Here is a 25,566-nt window from a genome sequence, read left to right as displayed (position 1 = left end):
CTACGCTGAAGAACGGAAGGCTGCGTTTTGTTAAGGTGTCTTCATTTTCTTTATTTTATCCAAAAAAAAAAAAAACTGCAACAAAAATATTGATCAATTATTTGAACATTATTAGCCAAAGGTTTTTAATATGCATATGTACAAACAGGACATAGTAGGTAGAAAATCATAAATAAATCGGAGAAAAAGGCAGCTAAGTTTGAAGTGATCACACTTTGAAGGAGGGCCTGTTTTCACTCCTGAGAGGCGGATTTATCGTCTGCCGCTTGGCGCAGGGATAAATGAGCTCCTCTCTTCCTCGCCGCAACACAGGAGCTTCATCTCAGCAAGCGACAGGAGAAGCCGAGTCTCTGAGGAGAACTGACACGCCGTCCCTACAATCACGTCTCCTACACGGAAGATCCAAACAGAAAGGACATCCTCTTCACGGAGGATTCACAAGAAGCACCATGGCGAAGTGTGTGAAGCCGGAAGAGGAAGTGCTAGGCATGCTTTAAAATCTACATTTCTCTCTGCAAGCACCGTGACCCAGTAAGGTAGTTTAATGTTTGTACCACTTCCTAATGAGCCGCTCTTTATGAGGGTTTACAACTTTATTGAAAGCCAGTGAATGACAACGCCGCGGGAGCCGATACAGGCCTGCATGTGCCCACGTCATTAAGCTCCTATCTCATGGTCAAGAGTGAATTTATCTTACCTAAGGAAAATTAACTCGCTTATCTCGAGAAAACAAAAAAGCCATTTTCTCAAGATAAGATGAATGAACACGTTCTCACGAGCAAACCGTCTTGGTTCTGTCGATGTAACAAGAGAACAGATGGGTTGGCACAGGATGGTGGATTTAAAAATGTAACTACAGCCTCTGCTGGCCTCCGTAACAGCCGTCAGAAAGGAGGTTTCAGTGTCGTTTGTCTACAGGATGACGCAAAACAACCAGAAGGATTTCACTTAAAAAATGGCGGAGCACAGAGAAGAACCAGGGAGATTCACGTTTTCCTGAATTTTTTTCAGGAAATTGTGGGTCCTGGGACTTCCTGGTGGAGGTCGGGCTTCTCCCAGTGCACTCCTACTTCATAGAACAGTCATGAGCTCTTCATAAGAAACAGGGTTTAGGGTTGCCAGGTTGTGAGAAATCCTTCTCGCTGGTGTTTGTCCAGCGCAACACTTGTTTTAACAAATGAGGCTTCGGGAAGACGACACTGGCGGCACGGTGGTGCAGTGGTCAGCACTGTGGCCCCCCAGCAAGAAGGTTCCAGGTTCGAGCCCCGGCTGGAGCACGGGGTCTTTCTGGGTGAGTCTCCATGTTCTCCCTGTTCCTGCTGGGTTCTCTCCGGTACTCCAGCTTCCTCCACAGTCCAAAGACATCAAGAGGGGACCAGGTTAATCCAGACTCTAAATTGACCGTAGGCGTGGCTGGGAGAGCCAATGGTTGTCTGTCTCTATGCGTTGGCCCTGCCATGGACGGGTGACCTGTCCAGGGGGAACCCCGCCTCTCACCTGGAAGCCGCTGGGATAGGCTCCACCCCACTGCGACCCTTAACAGGATAAGTGGAAGAAAATGGATGGATGGATGGAAGACGACACTGGCTGATACATGAATTTACTATGAAATCAACGTTTTGCTACAGGTGCATGATGGCAGGAAGGAATTTTCAGAACCTGGCAACCTGAGTTTAGTTCCACTGAAAGCCTGGTAACTGCCCCGCAGAGCGACTTAGAAACCCTCTATAAAGGCTGAGTGATTAGGAAGTGGTACCGTTGTTTCTGTTTTCTGACATGATTCTCTTCATGGCACCAGTAAAAAACAACCAGCGCCACACACTTCAGTACGGCGCTGTGTTTTCAAACCCTTTACCACTATTTAGGACTGAATGCTGATTCGCTTTGAGATTTGTTCCAACACCCACAATCCTCACCTACATCAACAAGCCTCCCTGTTCAAATATGGCCGCTGTAGCCAAACCAGCACATCTGGGCAACAGAAAGAGCAAATTTACAATCAGTGTTCTGTTAAGACGGCCCCAAATCAAGACGTCTCGCTCTACACCTCCCCTCTCCCCCGCCCATGCCTCTGTCTCTCCGTCCGTCCTCAGTTTCTAGGCTGAGAGTTGAACTCCTGGCAGATGTTGTGGATGATCTTGGGTACAAATTTGTAGAGGTTGTCAAACTCGTCCACAAAGAAAGAGTGCTCCTTGTCTGGGTCGGTGGCGATGTACTCCAGCTCGTCCTGGGCCGCCCAGGCGATGCCGATGGAGTAGGCAATCACACCTGGAACACAGCAGGGGACAGCCGTTTTACACACACACACACACACACACACACACACACACACACACACACACACACACACACACACACACAGTCCTGTGTAAACCTCACGGATGGGAGCTTTAGTTTTTAACATAATTGTCATGTCTTTTTGTCTGATCAGCAGCTTTTAAAAAGGTTTTATCGATGAATAACGTAATTGGTCCTTGACTTGACCTTGCCAGCACTCACCTTGGCGATGGACAGCCAGTGCAGGTGCTCTGACGTCATCGTACGAGCGCCCGTCTGTAATAACGATCATGATCTTGCGTTTGTTGGGCTTGGATTTGCTGAAGAGCTGCTCTGCGGCGTAGGTGATGGCAGCGCCCGTGCTGGTGCCTCCGCTCCAGTAGTTGATGCGTTTGATGGCGTTCAGCAGCTCGGCCTTGTGGTTGTGCTGGCCGAAGGCGAACTCCAGCCTCTGCTCGTAAGTGTACTGCACGGCGCCGACACGTGTGTCAGTGTCAGAGATCTCAAACTCCCGCGTAACGTTGGCCACAAACTGCAGCACCGTGCGGAAGTTTCCGGTCCCCACGCTGCTGGAGCCATCGATGACGAAGGCGATGTCGTTGGCGTTGAGGCAGGTCTTGCTGCACACCAGACGGTCTGTGTCACACACTCGCTTCACCAGCGGCTGCACGGCTTTCCTCAGAGCAAACCAGCTGGTCACCGGCAAGGAGAAGAAGCCGTTCGTCCGACAAACCGCCTGCAGGGTGAAACCACATCATCATCTCATCACTCAGGTCCCAACTCACCCTCGGCGAACCTGAACGGGGTGGAATGATGGAATCGCGCTGCTCCTCCAGAACCTCCACATGCTGTCAGACTAAATGGATTAAATGCTGATCATGAAACAATCTTTGCACTTTAGTTGTGTGATACCTAGAACAGTTGATCCACCTGTCAGTGGGCTGCAGCGAAGCCTGTGAGGTTTCGACTCGTTGGCTGCATTCGCCGTCACAAGATGGAGACAAAAGCTCTGATCTTTCGCTTTAATCGAATACTGAAGACGTGACCAACTCTACCTTGTCTACAAAGTTGGCTTCAACCAAGTTCTGCTTCTCACTGTCATCTGGACCTTCGATGGTGACAAAAAAGATGTTGATGCCGGACTCGCGGGCGAGCCGAGATGCCTCCTCCACCTTGTCCGTGGGCCAGCCGTCCACCAGCACCACCGCCACGTTGGGGGCTCCTCCTCGGTTCCCATTGGCATCACTGAAGTACTGCTTATTGATGTAGGAAAGAGCCTTCCCTGTTAGGACAGCAGGGGGCAGCAGGGAGACAATCAGGCATCATAGTAAAGGTTGTTACTCACCAATAAGAATACATTTTGTGTGTCTTAGTGGATAATGGAGGGTCCTGCATGTCCTTCCTGACCAACATTTCCTGCAGAAAACCCTCTTTAAGGAACTTTTCATCCTGAAATGTACACATTTCTTTATTAGTTGTATGGCCGTGGCCCCACACCTTCACAAAACTGGTGACATCCTGTGATTTGGCAGGTCGTAGGCTGGTTGGTGGAACAGGAGAAACCGTGAGAAGCTTTATGATTAGAGAGCGAGCAAACACTCTCTGTATCAGTCTGCACTACTCAGCCATGAAGACACGAGGTGGATGCACGCTGACGCACAAACCAGAGCAGAAAAACTGCCCTTGCTGACTGCAAACTGCCCCCCCCCCCACCACCACCACCAACCCCATCACCACCGCTGCCGCCTCCCCTGGTAAAACCAAATGGCTTCTGGTCAGAGCAGAAGAAAAACACAGCTTACAGAAGCAGGACTGTAATTTCACTAACAGTGTCTCGCTGCAATTTTAGATTTAATACGATCCTCGCATGTGAAAATGTGCCTGAGCAGTAAACTGAGCAATAGCCTTCGATTTCACGCTGGTCTCTCCTGTAGCTGCTCACTCACCCACGTTGGAGAGGCCCCCCTTCTGCACGATCTTTTCTATGCTCGACTTCACGTCTTTGGAGTTGGAGTAGCTCTTCAGGCTGCTCTCCGTCACCGGGTCGTCCCTGCAGGCGAGACGAGAACACAGGAACCGGAACGTGAACATTTATCCAATCTGAACCCGCCGCTTTATAAGACAACAAGAAGAGTGAGGTCACCCGTATTGGATGATGCCCATCATGGGTCCCGCCACACCCACGTTGATGGCCTGAGCAACATCGGCCAGGAAGTCCTTCTGGATCTTAAAGCGCCGTTTCCCAATGCTCCAGCTGCCGTCCATCAAGAAGACCAAGTCCACCTTACAGTCTGCAGGAGCAGGGAACACCACCGTGTTAGGACCGGGGGACTCGGGGATGGAACCGCTGACCCAGAGATGACCTCATGACCTTGTCTACCTCCAGTTACTCAACAAGGCAGAGTTCTCAACCCCTTGTAGAGCGATGGTGCTGTTGTTTCCAAAAATTCTATAAAATGCACAGCTTGCAACTCTGAAAAGTGAAGCTAATGTGGATGCGCCTTCAACCTGCATTCTGTCAAACAACCAGCAGGGGGGAGGAAACGCCACACTCCTCTCCAGCGCCACCCTTTCGTCCAACCAAGATGTTGATGCCTAAATGCCAAACTTATGTCCTCCCCTTTATACAGTCTAGGGTGTAAATGGGTCTGTTACTATTTGGGTTTCCATTTAACTGTCGAGCCAATTTTAATGTGGATATGTTGCTCCTTTGTGATGTCACAAGAATGTGGCGGCGGAGGCCATCAATGACCTCTTGCTAGAGGAGCAGTGATGGTTCTCAAGCACCAGCCAGAGAGGTGCAAGGCCTCCATCTCATGTTTTGCTTCTTTATTCTTAAAACCAACAACTTTATTTTTAAATCTTTTTCGAGGTGAAATGTGCAGGCAGGTAGCAGGAGCCTGCATGCGACCTGCTCCGCAGACATGCTGGCTTTGGCTTGAAGGCCTCGCACTGGCTGAAAGCAGAGTCAGCTGATGTGCCAGGAAGTTGCGAGCCAGTTGGCAGGAAGAACGACTGCTGGAAGGAAAATCTGACGAAAATGAATTTACTGGTGATTTAACACAATAATACACAAGGCGTTTTGGTAAATGTAAACATGGATGTTTGTTCTCTCTCTCTCTCACACACACACACACACTGGTACACACACATTCTACACATGGCAGCTTTACAGGTGTGTGTGGGACCTACTGGGGTCTCCCTGTGACACCGGCTCTGGTGCTCGGGGTGCAGGTTCTTGCTCTCTCGTGCTGAAACCTGAAAAATCAACAAAAAAGGCCTCAGAGGAGGATTCAGCTCATCAACCTTGTATTTTTTTCTGTCCTTAATTGTTGCATCTTTGACCTCACAGTTGTGACATCACTGCAGTTACCATTGAACCAACTAATGTGACTCAAGCAAGTTCTGCCCCTGTGATTCTGCCCCTGTGATTCTGGGTGGGACGCTAGCCTCTGATCACACCGGGAAAAAATGTCAAAGGTTACAGGCTGCATTGTGGGAACAAAGTACGTTGAATTTTGTGGCAGGATTCCTTTTTGAGGAGGAAAAACTGAGGTTTCTATGACTTCAGGGACTCTGGGTTACACGTGTGTCAAATATCCAGCTTTCGCCCAATGAGCCGTTTACTAAAAACTGCAGCATCTCTGTGCTTTTCATTTTTTTACTGTGTTTTGCTGCATCTGTGGTCAATGGCACGCTGAGTTGAGTGGCGTCTGTGTGACGTCTTTATCTTTCTCCATCAACACAGCGAACCCTTCTCTGAGGTCATACCTTTCCTACCAACGTGCATCCTGACCTGAGAGTTGTGCAGCTATTCAGGATTTAATTTGGGTCTGCCTGCGCGAGCCAAACCTCCCGGCACCCCGGGGCCAAACAGCTCCAGTAAACACGGCACATTCGTAGCTTTCTTCCACCCAGAAATCCCAAACGTTGGCTCCAGTATTTGTTGTGGCAAAAATAATACCAAACAGGAACTGAATTCATCCACATGCAACCGTACCATTTGACTTTATTTCCCAATCCCTTCAATTACAGGCTGAGCAGAAAGCAGATGCCTTCTTTGGATGGCTTCAGTTGGGTTTATACTTACAGTCAGTGCACTGACCAAATACCCGCAAGGCCGCTGAGCACTGCAGACTATCTCACCTGATTCATAAAGGTTTGCATCGGCCTTCCAGGCATCCACTGGCTCCACTGCACAGATGATATCATACAAGCTGAGCGTTAGCATGAGTCTACCACAGAGCAGCAAGTGTCTCATCACTTACCACCCTCACAAAGGTTTCTTTCTCCACCGTGAATGAACAGAGTGAGTTATACGGTTATAAAGCAGCAGATGCAAGTAGCTGAAGAGCAGAGCAACAGACTGAGAGAGATCCTGAGGGAGGCCGATGCTCAGCGTGCATCCGTGTCAGCCTCAGCTCACCTCGAGTGTGTGTTGTATCCAGCGGCACTTTCCGGTTGCTGTCCGAGTCAGTGGAACGGGGCACTAAGAAGAAAACGCGATCAGGCGTGACAAACAGTGACACACATCAACATGTGAAACAAATGTCAACACATTGTGGCGACTCGGCCTCCCGTCGGCTCCATCTTTCATTTCGTGGGTCGTGTGGTGGCATTTTTGTGGTGCTCGCTGGGAAGAAATATCCCGTCGACTAAGATTCAGACGGCGGTGACCATCAGAGAGATGGAACCGGAGCCTGTAATCTGAAGGTTTGAATGCCCTATTGTGTCTTGTCAGTGGGCCATGCTGTGAGCGGTTTGTTTTGGGTTTTTTTGGTGTGAAGGCAGAGATAAAATTAGCCGAGATGAATTCGCTTTCAAAGGTCTTACGGGAAAAGTTTGAATTTTTGGGAAAACGTGCTAATCAGCTCTCTTGCAGAGACTTGAATGAGAGAATTCACACGCACAGATGATCGTTTCCATGGCGGCACGGCATCGACAACTCTCCAACACTCATCAAACTTTTTTGTCCAATTATTTTCTGACATTCTGACTAACCCTAACGTTAAAGACAATTCTTCTCATACCTGCCATGTCCATATTTCTAACTATAAACAGGTGGGTTTAAAATGTGCCAAAGGACAGTTCACCTAAAAGTCACACAGATAAAGACACAACACATTTCACACTAAATCAAACCAGAGAAACTAAAGCAGCCCCGATCCAGAAGGTCAAATCCTAGAGAAGACGAGAGTGAGTTCATGTCCGGGTTGCCAAACTGCTTTTACGTTAACAAAATCATAATCATAACACCTGAACCCCAAGACCTGTTAGTTCCCAGTATATAGAATAGAAAAACACTTACGGTACGGTCCAAAGTTATAATACCAGCGCTCATACTCTGAGATATCAGGCCTGTGATCCTGAGCTAGAGGAGGATGGTTTGAGACCTGTTAGTATTCCCACAGTCAACGTCAGAGGTAGAAGCACGCATTTCCACGGGCGGGATCGTAACTGGTGCGATCCCAGACCGGTGAAAACTACGGCTTTGACCAGAATCATCACCTCACATGCACAATCAACACACCAACGCTCTCTCCCCCGCACATGACAGGTGTCTGTCATATGTCGGGCAGATCTCTGGCATGTACATGGAGCCAGTTCATCACATGTTCAGTGTATCAGTCACATGATCATGCTGCATGCAACATCCATGTTACAGGTGTAGTAACCCGCTGCTCTGATGGGGGGCAGTACACACCAGTATCAGCCAGAGGGAGGAGGATTTACCTGCAGCATCAGGTGTGTCTGTCTCGCTCCACATGTATCCAGAGTCTGGAGCTGCATAAATAACATCTGAGTGTACAGCAGAGAGGTACAATTAAGGTGCTTTAAATGGCCATAAACCTCCAAAAATACTTTTTATAGATGTGTGGATATGCCTGCAGTAAAATAGAGATGGTAAAAATACAGGCTGGACCCCGAGCTGTATTGTAAATAAACCTCTGGAGTAGCAGGCCACGAAACTGAACTGTGTCTGATTGTAAAAGTGACAAAAAATACTATATTTATGAGGTAACTTTAGCATATGATTTACAGAAACAAAAACCAGTGTGCAGTGCTCTGGTACCTGCTGTTCGTCTAGCTCCAGGGAACCAATCAGGACGGGGAAAGGACGGCGGCGCCCAATCCCTTCTGGGAAAAGCTGTGCAGAGAAAAGTAGAAAGCTGTTGAAGACAAGCTTCAGGCGGAGCACACTTGTGACCTCCAGTAAAGCTGCCACGTCATTAGTGGGGTATGCACAAGTTGTTCCGCCCGGAGTCAAACGCTAAACATACAGTAGTGGCTCAGACGGAGCCACCGGAGGCTCGCAGCATGTTTAGCCTTCGTCTGTCTACCTGAGAGTCAGAGGAAGCTCGGCTGGATCAGGACAGATCATCCAGTTCATCCTGCACCGATTCAGACCCGAGGTGACCTCAGGGCACTTTTCATTTACGGCAGGTCTTGACCACGCTCCTCATACAATTACAGACCCCCCCCTTGAGCAAACACTTAGAGACGGTGGTGAGGAAAAGTCCCTTTTTGAACTGGTGAAACCCTTGAGCCATCACGCAAATCCAAAAACACCCGTATAAGGCAGGTAGTGGACCAGAACGTGATAGAACATGATCGAACACACTGGAGCTCCCTTTCTAGTGCATCCATCACATTCTGCCTCGTTCTTTCCACTGGTATCGTGTGACCACCATGTGAATCTTACCAAGCTCATTTAAAATGCCGTCTGTGTTCCTCTTTTTGCTTAAAACGTCAGAGGAAGCTCAGGCAGGGAGCCGTTATCAAGTTGCCATCTGCCTTCAGCTAATCCTGTTTTTGTAAAAAGACCCTTCATGCATATTTCATGTATCTGTTTTCTAGCTGCTGCTCTAAGACGAGTTCACACCGATCTCGAACAGGCTAACGCTTGCTAGGCTAACAAACAGCAACACGCTACCAGAGAACATCACACCTGTCTAAACCCACTCAACCATGACAACACGCTTCAGTTTGGCCCTCCCTGCTGTGGATGGGTAGCTTACACAAACGCACACCCGGGGGCTCCAGGTTCCCATCCAGTGGCAGCGAGTGATCAGGGCCTTTGTTGAAGCGTGGGAGTATTATTGTAGAGTTGGTGTCAAACCAGGGACAGTGTAGATAGAAGGACGCAGAGATTAAGCTAATCTGCTGCTGGTCAAAGTCCCGGTGCTGCACGGCAGACAGTGGGGTTATTATTTTTGATGAAACAGATGCTTTAAAAGGATTGAGATTAACTCTGCTGATGATAACAACCTCAGACCACAACCCCACATTTGATAAAGCACCACGCTATAATGGACTTGTACACAAGTAAACGGTTGTTTGAAGCATCATTTGGTAGTAGAACTGGCTGATATGGATATTCTATGAGGACACATTCGCACTCACCATCTGTGCCCCTAAGAAACCTTTTACTGCAAGTGCCTGCTGATAACTTTAATCACACTTTTTAAAATCTACTTTCATGTGACGATTTCATGTAAATTTAAGAGAAGGTTTGAGAGTTTACAAACATGACAAGACTCTCAAACTGAGGAGAGAAATTCTAAACCACGTCTGAGGCATTCGTCTTCGTAATGAACCTGTGAACACAACAGGGATTCCTCAGGAGCACTGCGATGGCTGGAGACACGGCCTCAGACCCAAGTGAAACTGTCTGAAATCTAAATTCTTTTTGAGGCAAAGTAGGTCTTAGTCAGTGCCAAATCGTGGCCGGATTGAAGTTTTCTCAGGGAGCGCCATGCCCCAGCGGTGGAAACTGGACCAGTTGTATCCAAAGCAGGACCAGACCAAGGCTAACAGTGACAACATTGCCGGAACGTTAGTACGTCAAAGTTTTTGTTGTTGTTGTGGTTGTTTTTCTTTCCACTGACAGCTACAGGAGTAACTTTGTAAATCAAGACTGCAACATAAAGAGTGCTGAGGAGGAGGCTGTGGTGTCAGAGGGGCAGCGTGAACACAGGTAGAGCAGGAGAACGATGCTGCTGATGTCATGTTTCACAATGCTCGTGCATTTAGCTGACGGAGGAGATGCTACCACCGTCATCGAGGGAGTCTCCATCCTCATCACCAATAAGAACTTCTTATTTTTGGTGAGGCAAAAGTACCCACAACGATACCCAACGCTGCTGAAAGTGCCTGCCTACTCTGGCACCCTCACCTTGTTAAAAAAGGAGCTCCACCTCATTCTTTACCCTCTGGTGTGCATCAGTATGAAGAAGGACTCCCACCGCTACGGGATAATGACCTCTAACACACCTCGCTGTCATCCTGCACCCGACCTCCACCCCAGTGAACTTTTATGGCCACGGGAACGACACAGAAGGTCAAGTAATTTAGTAGCATCACAAGAAGCTCTAAGGAGCATCATCAAATCCCGCTGGGAGGACGCGGTCATCAGGCTGGGCGCGAACTCCAAACCAGCCCCAGTACATGCTGCATGTAACGGAGAGAATATTCTGGAATTAATTTATTTATCTTCTCACCAGAACTGTTCAGTGTCATTCGTAATGGGAAACAGAAGGCGAATAGAAGCATTTCCACTGGTGGTCTCAGAATTTTGGACCCCCTGGTGGATCTGAGGGGTCTTCATATAAATATTCACGTGATCTATATGTGTTTAACAGTTACAGTGTGTTATAAACTGTGCATGTGCCACCTATTATTACTAACCAGGGATTTCACGTTCAGATATCTGACTTTGACATCTTTTGCAGAGGCTTTCCATGAATCACTGGGTTGAATAGTGAGCTCATCTGAATTGTAACGTTTCCAGAAAGCCGAGGGGTAATTCTGAACATCTGTTTAGAGCAGCCGAGTGGTGAAGTGGTTGTGGCAGAAAACCCCTCGACCCATAAATCAGAGTTAAAAACTCCACAGCGCGCAAGCATCCTCTGTGTTGGAGCGTCCTTGAGAGAGATGCAGAATCACTGTGGTCTTCAGGGGTGATAGTGTGGCTGATCCTGACCTTTGACCTCTGAACTCTAGCGTGAAGAATGTCCCTAAGGGCATCAATAAAGCATCACTTTATTTTACACGAGCTGCCAAATCCATTCGCTTCTTTCTGACACAACAGGTTCGCTCGATAAAGATGGAAAAAAAATGCTGCCTTTCAGGAATCACATCAAGCATCGTTTCAACGGTAAAATATTGTCCTGTTTAAGTTTAGCAACCCATGGTTTTTACATTCCACGGAAGCAAAAACAGAAGCGCATTCCCGCCGCAGCCAAACCCAGCCTGGTTTGAATGCTGAGAGCTGTCTATTCTTGTCAAACCGGAGAATGGACCCAGATTGGGCAGAGCCAAATAGTGGGTCATACATCTCTCTGGGCCTCTCGGTGCTGCTGCTGCTGGTGCGGCTGCTGCTGCTGCTTTCATCTCTCACTCGCTCTCTGTACGCGTTTACACGGCGGGAGGGGAGGCCGGACCAGATGGGATCCGTCACAAGATGCTTTAATGTCCTGAGAGAGTTCATTTCTCATCGTGGTCTTAAAGGGATTTGGCTTCAGATGAGTGCAGGACAACGCTAACACGCTGTCGATCATCTTCCAGCCATATCAACAAACTCACTGCTCAGTTTTCATCTTAACTTGACTTTCTGCTCTCGCTCATTATTATTTAAGGACTCCAGCAACGAGTAGAAATATTGGCTTCATAAAACACCCTCACCAGGTTTTATGACAGTGGCTCCCCCTCTGTTTGATCAGCACTGTCTACCGTTCTGTCTGCTAGGACCGTCGGATGACTCTTGGTCTGGAGATACTTACCAGGGTTGGCCTGGCTCATGGTTGGAGTCCGCTCGGCTGGGGCTGGCTGAACCCTGTTAAAAGCTGTTTGTTGCAATGAGAAACAGGCAGACGGAAGAAGAGAGAAAGAGGAGAGAGGAGGGGAAGAAGAAAAGCTTCAGGTCTGAGGCTGCATCCACAAATTCAGCCCATCTGTTTTACTTTGAGTGAAGGCATTCTCTCCGCAGCGTGACTTAAAAAACAAAAAGCTATACACTGGGTGTATTCACAGGCCTGAGCTTGGCTTCATTTGCCTCGTTTCATCTCAGAGAATGAAAACACAAATAAGAGGATGTGTCTGACGACAGAGAGCAGCGGTTATCGAAGAGGAATGTGAGCTGGGATGCTTGATTGGGGGGATTAGTGGAGGATTGCGGGGGTTTATGGGTGTGGACACGAGGGTCAGATGTACACGGCGTCTCTTGTTCCAAGTTATCGGCAACCCCCGCTGACCTTGACCCACATTCCCTGTCAGTCCCACCGTGTCAGTGAGTGTGTGTGTGTGTGTGTGTGTGTGTGTGTGTGTGTGTGTGTGTGTGTGTGTGTGTGTGAGAGTGTGTGTGTTGAGGCTGACCTGGACCAACTGGAGAGGATGGTCTCCTGATGGCTGACCCTGCCTCTGGTCTGCGCAGACCTGGGACCAAAAAAAAAAACCAAAAAAACAAACAAAAAAACAAGGTAATAGATAGTCTACATTTTTATGACCTTAAATAATGAGAACATATATGGATACAAAGTAGAAATAAAAGCCAGGAATAAAGTGAAACAGCAGCCCAACTTTTCTGTGACAGCTTTACAACCCTGCAATAAAATTCCTCCCAACATCAGGAGTATCATGTTCAGGTTTTATGGAAAATTTCACCTCGACCCATGTCAGCGGGATGGACTAAGTAAGAGGAATGCCTCTGGGTGCAGCCCAGCACCGCGCATGACGAACCCATCAACACCACTCTCAAACCGATCGAACAAAAACTGAACAGGTGGACAGCAGATGAGAATGATGGCAATCAAGAGAACAAAGAAAAGCAAAGGTGTGTGGCTACCTGTCGAGACGTTGAGCAAACACACCTGAGGCTCTTTTATTTTGGCGTGGTGGGGAACTTCAGTCAGGGGAAGCGATGCGTTCTTATTAGTCAGCTTTTCTAGGTTTGCTAGGTTTTTTTGTTTTTTTACTACTTATGCCAAAGAGGTAATTCAGTTTTCTGTTTGCTGGACTGCACAAAAAAACAAAAAAAAAATTAAAAAGATGATCACTAAATTTGTGAGGGATGAATCGTCCATTCAGTTTCGAAGCAGATGAGTCATAGCGCCACCTGGTGGTAACTGGAAATGCAATTCATATTTTTGGATGCACTCTTCCTATTGAGCTCTGACCAAACTCATCTCAGGTTTGGTCAGAAATGCCTCTGGAACCTGGTCACTGACTGGCGTAACCGTGGTGAGGCAACAAATTTTACTATGGACAACAAAAGCGTAGTGATGGACTCCAGGTGGTCAGATCTTGAACTTCACAATTTTGATGAATGTTTGGAGGTGTTGCCAGACAGGAAAGATCACCTTTGAAGGGAGGAGGAGGAGGAGGAGGAGGAGGAGAAGGAGGAGACGCTGGGATCGAGCATCTCGGGTGGCTTTCCCGTGTCCTCTGACCAGATCCAGACTTCATGGACCTCTATTGTCTTTTGCAGGTATACATGTATGTCACATCGCATTGAATTAGTCGAAAATTACAGTCAGATTGCCGTTCGTGGACTGAAACAGTGTCGTCACGGTGACAAGCGTTCGCAAATCTCTCTGAACACAATTTAGTGAACATCCATTTGCGTTTTTATGGACTCCTCCAACTGTATAATAGTAGTAACAGGTGTTGGGTAGGCTGTATATTTGTTTGAGGAGGTCAAAGGTCATGGGGGAGCTGCCACTGAGAAGGCCCCCCAGGCTGGTTATGATCCTCAAGAAGAGAGGATTTATTACTGATACCAAAGCTGTCAGTGGTTTTAATGTTGCGGCTAGTTGGTGAGCGCCTTCAGATACACTCACATAAAAAGCGAACATAGCTGAAATTTCTTTAACTTGAGAGATAAGAGACGAGAAGCTCTCCAGCCGGGTGTTAGCAGACGAGTGAGAAGCAGAACGCGTGGAGAACGCGGACGCCGAGCAGCTTTTATGCGAATCAGTATGAATGAAAACAAAGAAGGCAAAGAGCCAATGCAGTGAAAACTTCTTGAAATCCAAACATAAATGAAGATCAGACACATCAGGGTAATAAGAGCTGGGTTTACCTGCACTGGCCCGCTGTGGGAATCTATTGGGATAGGCACTTCCTCTGAGTACTTTGAAGAAATGTCATGATTTAGTCAAAGTGGAATCGACGTATGAAGGACCAAGAGCTGCAGAATCACTGACATACCTTGGCTGGGACTCTTTCCTGGACCACTCTGTGACTGTCCTATACCAGTGTTGAGAACAACAGAGCGTGGGACAAACATCTTTAAGTACAAGGAGCTGGAATTTTTGCTTCTAAGCCAACAACCCAGCCGGCCTGTTTTAGCTTTTCACCTCAAAATTTCACCTTCAAGTTATGTCAAGAAGGACAAACTTGCTTTGCAAAACTGTACGAACTCAACAAATCCCGACGCTCACAAATTCCCAGAGGACTAAAGTGGCGCGTGAACATGTCCCTGCATCCCCCCCGGTGTTACACATCAACCCACATGCCACCACTCCTTCACCCTCTCTCAGTTTCACTTACTTGAACCTGCAGCTGCCACAGAGGCAAGGTACGGGTGACTGCTGCCTGGATGGAAGAAAAAGGTGCCAATATGGAGACGAGGAAGATCGGGTTTCAGAGAAATGAGAGAAAGAGAAACGGTCGGGAGGTTTTCTGGCACACGAACCACCCCATGTGCACACATACCTGCAGATACTGCGGCATTGTCTACTCGCTGTGTTTCTATCCAACCGGACCAGACGACTCGGCGTGATTATGTTTACATGTATTATGAGTGACGAAAGCGCCGCTGATCAAATGTACAGTGAAGTCGAGCGGAGCAGCGTCATCGCTGCAATGTGTCATGATTGCGGTTGTGGCTTGTAATTACCGGCTGCAATCGCTGGTCTTCAACACTCACAGTTTCAAAACAAATGAAAGCTTGATCGGGCAAAAAGAGCGATTGTAGCTGCTAGTTGCTAGTTAGTCAGGCCCCGCTGCGTGGGTTGCTAAGAAGAGTCGGGTAAATGCTGCCTCTGACTGCTGAATTCACCTGCGTCACGGACTTTGTGGGCAGCAGCACGAGCTTTGCCAGTCGTGGGTGCCGGCGGAAGTGTGGTGGTGGTTGGGGTGGAAGTGGGAGCCAGTGTGGTAGTGGTGGTAGTGGTAGGTTCAGGTGTTGTATCTGTGGTAGGCTCAGGTCCAATGGTGGTAGGTGTCGCCGTGGTAACTGCGGGGGACTTGTCCTTTTGACCTGAAAGGAGACGACAGATGAAGGCGGGTACGTACATGACGGATGCACACGGACGAGGAGCGTCTACAGTAGCGGCTGTGTTGTAATGCATTCTTGACATTCTTCACCGGACTGACTTCTCATTGAACCTGCGCCAGTCAAGCACAGTAACCTCTTATCCCCAGTAAGACCCTGGATGCAAGTGGGAAGGTTATTAGACCTCCATTCTGCATGAAAACCTTGCTCCATCGGCATTTGTTTGAATTTGAAGGAGGCTCTTACTTTATGCTGAAATAGTGAAAGAACAGTCCTGCCCAGTTGTGATCAGGATGCCTTGATATTTTTGCCAACAAATTGTCAAATGAATTCTTAGGCCCACAAAACTGTTTTTTTTTTCACCAGCTATGGAGCCGCCTGATGACACGCTAAATCGCCCCAAAATTCATCTCCACATACAAGAGCCGTCCTCTCACTTGTTTTCACGTAGGTTGGTCTTGAGGGGACGTAGTCGAGCGTGGATGGGTAGATCACTCCTCTCTTGGGCTTCCCCTCTGAAACGCAGCAAGAGATGAGTGAGGGAGGGACTCTGAGGCCACGCTCTTCGCTTCGTTTTCTTCCGCCTGAATACCTGAGACCACAAACGACTCCCTCCATTTGGGAAGAGACAGAGAGCGCACGCCGTTGGAGTTGCTGCCCTTGTAAACGTTCTGGCCGGCCATTTTCCTCACAATCACCTTCCCTCCTGAGTTGGTGATGATGCCACTGTTGGGGATTACAAGTTTCATGCATATAAGTACTTATTAGGAGTAATAAATACCCACCAGCAGCCGCTGAGCTGTATGGTCTACCTGTGGATGGCTGCGTTGCAGATGCTGGAGATGGAGGCGAACACACCCGTCCCATAAACCTGCTGCTTGGTCTCCTTACAGTGCGAAGGACATTTGACAATGAATTCTGGGAGATTGATCTTTCCCGCTCTGACATCACACTCTATGGCTGGAACAACTGTTGGGTGAAGGGGAAATAGTTTGCTTAGATTAGCTTGGCGGCATTGCACCTACTAACCAGTTCGCAGATTCGTGAAAAACTAGACTGGATGAAAAGTGATCTTAATTGTTCAGGAGATTCTAAAAGCAGTGATCCTCATTTGTCAGGCACACAAACTTCAACTTCCTTGTTACTGTCATTTTATTGATCCTCCCATCATGAGGATTATAGCATTCCGTTCTGATTACCAAGTGTCAGCCAAATCAACATCAGCAGGAGGATACAGGGAACCAACACCTAATAAATATAATTATTCACCATTCACAGTCCTGATAGCTCATTTGTGCAAAGAGTGAAAGGGAAACAATGGCCTGAAAATCACTTCAAATAAGTCCTGACCCCAGCAGCCATAAACCTATATCATCAGCCTCTGAATAAGTCACAGATAATGAAAACTTCTCATTGAGTGAATGAACACTTGCTGTTCTGTGTGTGTGTGTGTGTGTGTGTGTGTGTGTGTGTGTGTGTGTGTGTGCGTGTGTGTGTGTGTATGTGTACCTTGCTTAGGTTTCTTGTTCTTTGACCCGTTCGGCTTGGCCCAGCAAGCACAGGACAGGAGCAGCGCTGTGGGCGAAACAGACACAGTAACATAATTATCTGTGTGTTTACTACACACACACACACACACACACACACACACACACACACACACACACACACACACACACACACACACACACACCAGTTCTATTCCACAGGGTGCTGGCAGGAAGTGGATATTGTAATGGAAATAACAACCATAGCATTTTGCTACTATGAACCATCATATAAGTGGTGACATATTTAAAACGACAGTGTGTAACTGTGTGCACATAAAGGAACTCCCTCCCTGCTGCTGAAGCCCTTGCCAACATGTTCTCTCAATGCTTATTCAGTCTGCTGCTGCCAGATAAATCTTTCTGCATTTCACAATATATGATGTTCTTTTAACTGCGCCATTCCCTTGCTAGTGCACCTGTAGTGACGTGATTTATGTCATCCAACAAAGTCTGGCCAGAGCTACAGTGTGGTGGAAAGGAGACATTCCGTGGCTCTGCCTGGGTAGCCGGTGTGAGCTATTTAGCAAGCTAATTAGGAAGCAAGTTAGCAAGTGAATTGGTCAGCTAGTTTGCGAGAGAAATAGTGGCCTACTTAGCAAGTGAATTTGTGAGCTAATTAGCCAATAGCAAGAAATTTAGCAACTTAGATGGCAAGCTAGTTAGCAAGCAAATTATTGGGGTTTTAGCAAGCTGATCAACAATTTAGGTGGCAAGCTATTTAGTGAGCTAGTAAGCAAGTAAATTAGATAGTTAGGTGGTGAGCTAGTTAGTGAGCTAGTTAGTGAGCTAGATAGCAAGCAAATTAGCTTGTTAGCTGGCAAGCTAATTCGTGAGCTAAATAGTAGGCTAGTTAGCAAGTGAATTATTGAGCTATTTAGCAAGCTGATCAGCAAGTTAGGTGGCAAGCTATTTAGTGAGCTAGTTAGCAAGCCAATTAGCATGGTAGTTGTCAAGCTAGTTGGGAGGCTAGTTGACTAGACAGTAAACTATTTAGTGAGCTAGCATTTTCACAAAGCCATTCTGGGAAGACACATGAATGTTATTTCTCTGACTAAAGTAAATCCAGAAGAGGGAGACAAACGTTACTACACGCCGAGTGCCAAGGGGATGGTGGTATGTCACTGTAGCACAAAGGAGCTGTGTCGCTACTGAGTGGAACCCACCGTCCGTCACATCTTCATAAGCAAGAATTTATCAGTTCACCTGCTTTATATCTGGCCTAACAGGAAACCCAGAAGGGAGGAAGACAGAAGTCTTCCTGGACAGTTGCTCTCCAGGGCAGCACAGTGAAAGGAGAAGGGTAGAACGGTTTTCCAAACAAATTGCAAAAGAAAGTGCAAAGTAGAGACAAGGGACCTGGACCAGGCTTCGACTCTGCCATTACACAGAACGCCTTATAATTATACCTTGTCACCGTCCACACATGCAGACGAGTCGGCTCCTTGTCTCTCTGAGTCACTCTTGACTTTCAGAGTTCCGCCGTAACTCACTGAGGTTATGAGGGTTGACATGAGCTGTCCGTGGTGCTGGAAGAGTACGGCGCGCTATCTGTGAAAACCCTCAGACGTTTCAGAAGCCGTTCAAGGAATAAATCAGTACATTTTCCAGTTTTGTTAAATATGGCATGGTGTTTGTTTGTCAATTTAATTAGAGGGAAATGTTTAAGCTGTTTTAATGTTAGCTTGCGTTCAGTGTAGGCTCGAGCAGTAGTTACAGAGAGGGGCGAGGTCTTACCTCACTCCGAGAGAAAAGTTTTTAGTTTTTAATTAAGCTTTCAAACAGCTTTTTGAGAGCCTTCAGTTGATGGAAGAGGCACCAACTGCTGACTGACTTCAGCCTAAATCAAAACGCTGTATGATGTCACAAAGTGGCTGTTAGGCTCATGTACAATGACATGTTACACCCTCTCCATCCCTGCTCATCTCGCGGTGGCTGGGCTGCAGTCTTTGGGTGGTGCATGAGCTTAATTGTCTTGATTGGCAACACCTGAACAGGTGTAGGTAAAAGCAGGCAGAGGAGGGGAGGCGGTAAGAGCCCAGTACACTTGCTTGCCAGAGCGGCCATGAACTTTTTGAAGCGCTTTTGTAAGCACTGGTGTGCTGCAGGGTCATAACACGCCATCGGATTTCTTCGTGGTTCTTTCAGCTGGTGGGAGAGAGGTGATTCTTTCATTCCTCCTCGGAGCTCTGTACATCTGTGCTTGCTCGACAAAAATTTGACTTGACGCTTGAAACTCCCACTAGCTTGGAGCGCTGCTTCCGTGCACCAGACGCTAGCTCGGAGTTCTCCACACAAAAGCAACAGAAGATATTTATGGAGGAAGCCAAGACGTGAGAAACGACCTTCAGCAAGTCACTCAGTAGGTAAAGATACGTGACGGGTGACAAATAAGGAACAAAAGTCCTTTTACCTCATTGCAAGTTAATACTTCAATGGTAATGATAATTCAGAAAAGATTTAAATGTATTTGTATGTCTAATGTGGTCTGCGTCTTTAAATTCTTTGCGATGATGTCACTGAGCAGTGGTAACTGTGACAGGATGTAAGTTGGAGTCTGATCATGGTCGAAGCCACACAGTCTTTTGGCCGCGTGCCAGACATCGTAATTTACTTAAGTTTTCAAGTGAATGTTGCAAAAGCAAAGGGAAGTGGCCATGTCTTGTCGTTTGTGGACTGACTTCAACAAGTCAAAGAGAGGCCAGAACGGAGTCCCACAAACACTGGCGTTAAAACTGGTCCCCGTTCCTCTCAGTCTTCTTGTCAAACGGTTGTTTCACTTCCGATCTTGTTGCACTCGTGCTGTACTCTGCTAGACCTCAAATTAACAGATTTAACCCTGCGGCGCCAGGTAGCAGCTCACAGATGTGGTCAGCATTCGTTGGAGCAGCTCCCTCACTCTGCAGCTACAGTTTGACTGAACTGAAGTGTAACTGGAGGTAACCTGGGCCGGGGTTCTACGCCGCTCCCACTGGCGACAGCTCAGTGTGGGATTACAGTTGGCCAAATGCATCGCCGCGTTCTTGTTCAGACGGCTAACTGTTGCGAAGTCTACATTCAAACCTTGGATGTTATACTGAAGCATGATGGGTGATATTTTCAAAGGGCAAACGAGGCAAAAGCTCCAGCAGCTCCTTTTATTTATATTCATCTTCATTAATGGGCTGCTGCCAAGTGGAGCCCCAGGACACACACAGCCATCCTAAATTCACCGTTGGACAGGTTGCTCACCAAGGCAGACGACACTGAGTGAAGCTCTGGTCATGATGGGTGGCGTGGTGGTTCAGCAGGTCGGCCAGATGTCCTTGTACAACCTCCAGAGCCTGAAAAGACAGGGAAATCAGCAGAATTTCATGGTTATCCTCTGCAATTTCCTGCTTCCTGCTCTAGCGCTGAAAGTATCTTTGGACATTTTTATCAACATTGCCCAGCTGGACACAAGGCAGACTAAACTCGGGCCACTGAGCTGCACTCTCTGGGGCTTTTAGAGTGAATGGTAGTCCAGCTCTCTGGACCGAAGCTGCACAAAATCAGAGAAGCTAATGGGTTCAATCAGACATGCTGAAAACATTAGCTGCACTTTCTAAAATCAGCAACATCAAAAAAGCAACAAAAAAAAAGAAAGCAGTGAACATCTGGGTTGTGAGACGCCGTGGTGCGTAAGATTCCCCTCGCTTGCACCTATGGAGTCGACTTCAATTAGAGAGCACACCCAGACGTACTTCAGCGTGTCAGGAATGAAGAACTGTCTTAAATCAGACGGCGTCTTTGTTTGATACCGACGACAACATGAAGGCTTGGATCCCAGATTGAAATATGGAAACCTAACATTTCTTTCTCTGTCTTTCATTCAGATTCAAAAGCAGTACCCATGTTTAAGAGATAAATCAAAGTCAATACTTGTGTTAACAAGAGAAGAAGTGCGTCGCCAAGATTTCATTCCAGACTACAGGCCTGTAGTATTGATAGCGCTGGCGATAAGGAGTCAGCCTGATAGCGGCTTTCTTCTGTCCTCTGTGTTTTCCATGCTGACTCCAGGACGGGCCGAGTCCCCGGCAGCGGGACTGACCTCTTTACTGGGGAGGCGATGACTGAGGTCTCCTGTTAACAGAGGAATGCTGAACCTCCCATGAGGGCGGCTTCATGTCTGTTACCGCCACCACACACAGGTTCAACGTGATCGAGAGGGAACATGTGATCATCCAGGGAACCGAGATATGATGCAGCTCAGACTGATGTTAGCAATAGGAAAAGTCCAATTAAAAACCCAATGTGACCTGTCTGATCAGGTTAGCACTGAGGTAAGACCTGTAATCCTGCTCAGTCACCAGCAATTAGACTGCACTTGTACCAGGCACCTTTCAATTAAAAAAAAAAAAGTATGGGAAAGAGAGCACGGCATCCAGCTAAGAGTTCCTGCTCACATAAATAGGACTCAGAAACTAGCACAAGCTCAGAATGCTACGCTATCCTCACTGCAAACAAACGGATCACGGCAGTAAACTTTTCCTTCGACTTCCTTGGACAGAATATTCCACGCTGATGTGAAACACAAATTCCTTTTCGATGTTTAAGCGTGATGTGAATGAGCATTAGGAGGCGCTAATCTGAAGGCTGGGGTAAATGTAAGGCTACAGATGCAAACGGCCATAAACCTCTAGGTAGAGGAGCGCGAATTCGCTGGCTCAAAACTGGCGCCTGTCCACTGGCCATTCACGAGTTTCATCCTCGCCACTTTGCCACTTGGAAACAGGAAGCTGACGTCACCATGGTTACATCAAGCTTGTTTGGCAATTCTCTTTCTGCTTTCATGCTGGGCTGCTAGCAGGACACACAGCATTTCTGAATGCTTAATATCTGGCTATAGCTAGCAGCTGTCTAGCTTAGCACGACGACAGAACAGTCCAACTTTGGGCTGTTGGAAATAACACACAAATAGCTGGAAAAAAAATCCAGTATATCTGGCAAAGTGCAGTTACCTACAATTAGTGAAATAAACCTTTGTTTTAATGTGGTGGCGAGTGGATTACACCACCGTTGTGCCTTCTTCAGTGTCTTTTCCTTCCAGTATCTGTGCTGAGCTAAGCTCGTTAGCAGCTGTCTCCAGCTTCATATTAGCTTTCAGCAAGAAACCATGGTGTAGCTCACACTTCAAGTCCTTCCCAAAGTATAGAGCGATTCATTTTAAATAAAAGCATCCTGCGCTAGATCTCAACAGCACCTTTTTGATGGTAAACATGCGCTTTAGTCATGTGACTTTGCAGGATTTGGGGGAGTTTGTAACTTTTGCCTCTGTTAACTATTTGTGCGAGCAGCACTTTGTACTTCTTGTGTGATTTCTCGTCCAATGTCGATTGGAGTAAAAAGGCCACATGTCTCGAGGAGCAGATCCTGGTAAACAAATATGTTGCAGTTTGCAGTGATGGGACTTTCCCTGTTGATCTGACATTCATGAGCACTGACTTGATTTTTCCACAGCGACGCACTTTGACAGGCAGATCACATCTGCACAGTCAGGACAACAATTTGTCCTCACGGAGGAAGCTGGGAGCAAGCTGGGACATATTTGTTCATGGTACTTCAAGGGAAGAAGCAAACCCCTGCACATCTGACATCTACAGGGACAAATAAACTGTGGGGGACATTTTCTCCTGTCCTGTTTCTGCTTGCAAAGACTCCAAAAGGAGCCTTTGTTTGATGACGGAGGAGCATGACATCATTGTCGGGGGGGAAAAAAAGGTGAAAAAAACCAACAATAATTTGAGATTTGTGAATATTTGTTCACAGCATGAGCTGATAAACATCTCCTTCTCAAGGCAATGAAATGCAACGCAAATGATATCCTTTGACAAACACTGGGGAGATTCCTGTGTACAGTAGATAATAGATCCTGAGGGGACTTGCAGAGACACAGTCTCTCCCTCGCCCACACACACACACACACACACACACACACACACACACACACACACACACACACACACACACACGTTGATAAAAGATTAAAAAAAATAAACAGAATGAGATGTGGGATAAACTGTCTCGTGCTCAGATAAGTCACTGTATTTGAAGGCTTTCAGGTGACTAAATCAGTGGTGAGTCCACCTGTGCTAAGCCTCAGGTACGCCGTCCTGTGCCTGCCTATCATGCATTTACTCTGGAGTCTTGAACCTGTCGAGCTTCTTGTGCCTGCAGGGTGGGGACACCATTCTGACAATTAGCTATGTAAGCAAAGCAGTTCTGGCAGAAGATGAAAGATCAATGTGCAAGGGTTTGCAATAGAAAGCCCGCCAGCTCAGACAGGTCACATAGTTTGAGGAATTAAAATGAAATGCAATCAATGTCAGGGTAACATTCTCACTACAAAGTGGATTAGAAGCACAAAACAACCTTTATCAAGATGAGACCAGGTCAAGCTGTCTTGCACAATGAGTGTTACAGTGAAATGAACTTTTTCAACCCTTCCGGCACATGTTTTTGATTCGCTCACACCAGATATCTGATAACGTAGGCAAAAGTCCCACCTGGCGGGCGCGTCACAGGTAGACTGAGAGGTTCTAATGCAAACAGGACGTACAGTGGATGTCTGTGGCGGTGTCAAAGGCCAGAGGACAGCGTGAGCGGACCACACACACCTGTGGCTGGTCCATTCTCTCAGATGTGTTTGATGCTTATCCTCATATTCCACCACCAGTGAACTTTGTCCGGGTCGGCAGCATCCACTTGTCTCGTCTGGCTTCCCGGTGTTAAATGCAACAGTGCCGAGCAGCGGTTGAGGTTTATTTGCGGATCTGGTTTGCCAGTGTTCACGGGTGACGGACACACACCCAGCGACGGGGAGCGTTAAATCCCTGCATTCACCAGAGTCATTTTTGTACTGTAAGCATATTAGATGTGCCAAGTACTGTAGCAACAAGCCAAATGTGAACCGCAGTAGAGATCAGACACACGGGAGAGCCAACATGTCTCTACAAGGTCATTTCTACAGCTTTTGGGGCTGCTGCTGGGCACTATTTGTTTATCAGGCGCAGCATAGGCTGAATGACTTTAATTCTTGGCACCAGTTTCAGTGCAAGCCAGAGCCTGCAGTCTGCTGCTGGACATACTGTATGGAAGTGCTTGATCAGCCTCCTTCACATGTCAGAGAAATGTATGAAACGATAAACGGAGAAGTATGAATGATGAATGAAGCTATAAACAGAGAAGTGTCAAACAACGTGCACAAGAAATGAAGAATTTCCTTTTCAGAGTCACTTCATAACAAAGGTTTCAAACTACTGATTCGTACGGAAATTTAAAAAAACAAACGCACAGAAAACTGGATCATTTACCACCGATATTTTTTGTAATCACCACTGAGAAGAAGTAGAGTGTGAAAGATTAAGAAAATTATGATATAAAAAGAAACCGCACGCCAGAAAAGCAGAAGTGGTGTTTAATTAGGAAAGAGAGAGAGAGAGAGAGAGAGAGAAACAGAACATTGGAGAAACTCTGAATTAAACCATGTCAGGCTTTTCTAAAATGAACCAAAACAATCAAAACAAGTCAAAACTTCTCGTTGTATTATTACAAATCAGACCTGATTATCACAAGTGCTGAAATGCGCTTAGAAAACGCACACGCGCTGCGCACAATCCGGCTCCAGAAAGGATCTGGATCATTTCACGCAACAGCAAACACAAAATCTGCCATTCATACGAGGAGACTTGTTTGCTCTCTGTTAGAAAAGTATTCAAATCCTCGGGGCCATGAAGGTAAACTCACCTGAGGAGGTAAAACAGTCCTCGACGCCTTAAAACCGTAACTCCGTGCTTAGTTTTCTTAATCCGTTCATTGAACAGCGGTGTGGACCAGTGGGCGTGCAAGCTCTGAGCTCTTCTACCTGGAGTTTCACTCCTGCATGATCGCAGCGCTCTTAAAAGTGGAGAGTTGGATGGGGCCAGAGTTTCTCCCCCTTTTGCCCGTCCCACTTCAGACTCCCAGCTCCTCACTCAGGCGGGAGAGGAGTTGTATCCCGGGGCCATGAGGCGAGGATGCGAGAAACCTGGCAGCCTCAGAGCAAGCATCCTTTTGTTTGTTTGACGGGACAGCAGCTGCCAGCACATATTTTCATTTTTTTGCGTGCCCTTTTTGCTTTTCTTTGGAACATTAGAAGCTGCATCTTTTCTGTTTGAGTTTCTTTCTTCTTTTTTTTTTAATGGAAGAGACCCTTTGATCTTCTTCCCACTCATCCCATCACCCTGCAAAACAACCGAGAGGGAACTCTCACCACGGCGATCACTCCTCCTCCACGAAGATAAACCAATCAACACCTGCTGAGGGGACACTCACTCCAAGTCACATTCACTGTCACTTTGTGGGCTTGTGTGTGTGTGCTGTTGTGATGTCCCTACACACACACACACACACACACACACACACACACACACACACACAGTCCTGTGTAAACCTCACGGAGGGGAGCTG

General features: G+C 47.1%; 1 protein-coding gene and 1 long non-coding RNA gene across 8 annotated transcripts; one reads left to right on the top strand and one right to left on the bottom strand.

The window, feature by feature from the left end:
• Positions 1-40: 40 nt before the first annotated feature.
• On the bottom strand, positions 41-25,341 carry vit (vitrin). 4 transcript variants are annotated; one of them, XM_086180324.1, is made up of 23 exons: positions 24,865-25,341; positions 20,332-20,423; positions 17,063-17,128; positions 16,366-16,522; positions 16,146-16,279; positions 15,991-16,068; positions 15,338-15,538; positions 14,827-14,871; positions 14,485-14,523; positions 14,357-14,407; positions 12,652-12,711; positions 12,060-12,122; positions 8,351-8,425; positions 8,011-8,076; positions 7,586-7,648; positions 6,704-6,766; positions 6,424-6,471; positions 5,470-5,535; positions 4,421-4,568; positions 4,224-4,327; positions 3,333-3,559; positions 2,500-3,013; positions 41-2,268 (listed from the first exon to the last, which is right to left on the bottom strand). In XM_086180324.1, exons 2-23 carry the CDS (start codon positions 20,363-20,365, stop codon positions 2,090-2,092), a joined length of 2,481 nt encoding a protein of 826 aa, XP_086036450.1. In that variant the 5' UTR covers positions 20,366-20,423; positions 24,865-25,341; the 3' UTR covers positions 41-2,089. The 4 variants fall into 4 exon arrangements, with proteins under 4 accessions (XP_086036450.1, XP_086036452.1, XP_086036451.1 ...); XM_086180326.1 differs by lacking the exon at positions 7,586-7,648 and having other exon boundaries at positions 24,865-25,340; XM_086180325.1 differs by lacking the exon at positions 14,827-14,871 and having other exon boundaries at positions 24,865-25,340.
• LOC147247928 (uncharacterized) lies at positions 19,141-22,721 on the top strand. Of its 4 annotated transcripts, none has more exons than XR_015109399.1 (3): positions 19,141-19,262; positions 19,347-19,466; positions 22,579-22,721. It is a non-coding gene; the product is annotated as an uncharacterized LOC147247928 (long non-coding RNA). The 4 variants fall into 4 exon arrangements; XR_015109400.1 differs by having other exon boundaries at positions 19,347-19,462; positions 22,579-22,713; XR_015109398.1 differs by lacking the exon at positions 22,579-22,721 and adding an exon at positions 21,139-21,617 and having other exon boundaries at positions 19,347-19,462.
• Positions 25,342-25,566: the final 225 nt, after the last annotated feature.

Source organism: Aulostomus chinensis, chromosome 16, assembly GCF_037954235.1.
Source record: "Aulostomus chinensis isolate RoL2024-O1b breed Wild chromosome 16, RoL_Achi_v1.0, whole genome shotgun sequence".
Classification (NCBI taxonomy): Eukaryota; Metazoa; Chordata; class Actinopteri; order Syngnathiformes; family Aulostomidae; genus Aulostomus; species Aulostomus chinensis.
Note: the sequence above shows the minus strand (reverse complement) of the source record. Positions and strands in the feature narration are given on the sequence as shown.

What these genes read in the sequence shown, in the direction of transcription:
- vit (XM_086180324.1), bottom strand. Translation starts at nt 20,365, where the DNA reads ATGACCAGAGCTTCACTCAGTGTCGTCTGCCTTG. An exon ending in CCACAAAGTCCGTGACGCAG is followed by an intron (nt 14,872 to 15,337) that starts GTGAATTCAGCA and finishes TCTTCCATCCAG; the next exon opens with GCAGCAGTCACCCGTACCTT. An exon ending in GGTGTCACAGGGAGACCCCA is followed by an intron (nt 4,569 to 5,469) that starts GTAGGTCCCACA and finishes CTGCTCCTGCAG; the next exon opens with ACTGTAAGGTGGACTTGGTC.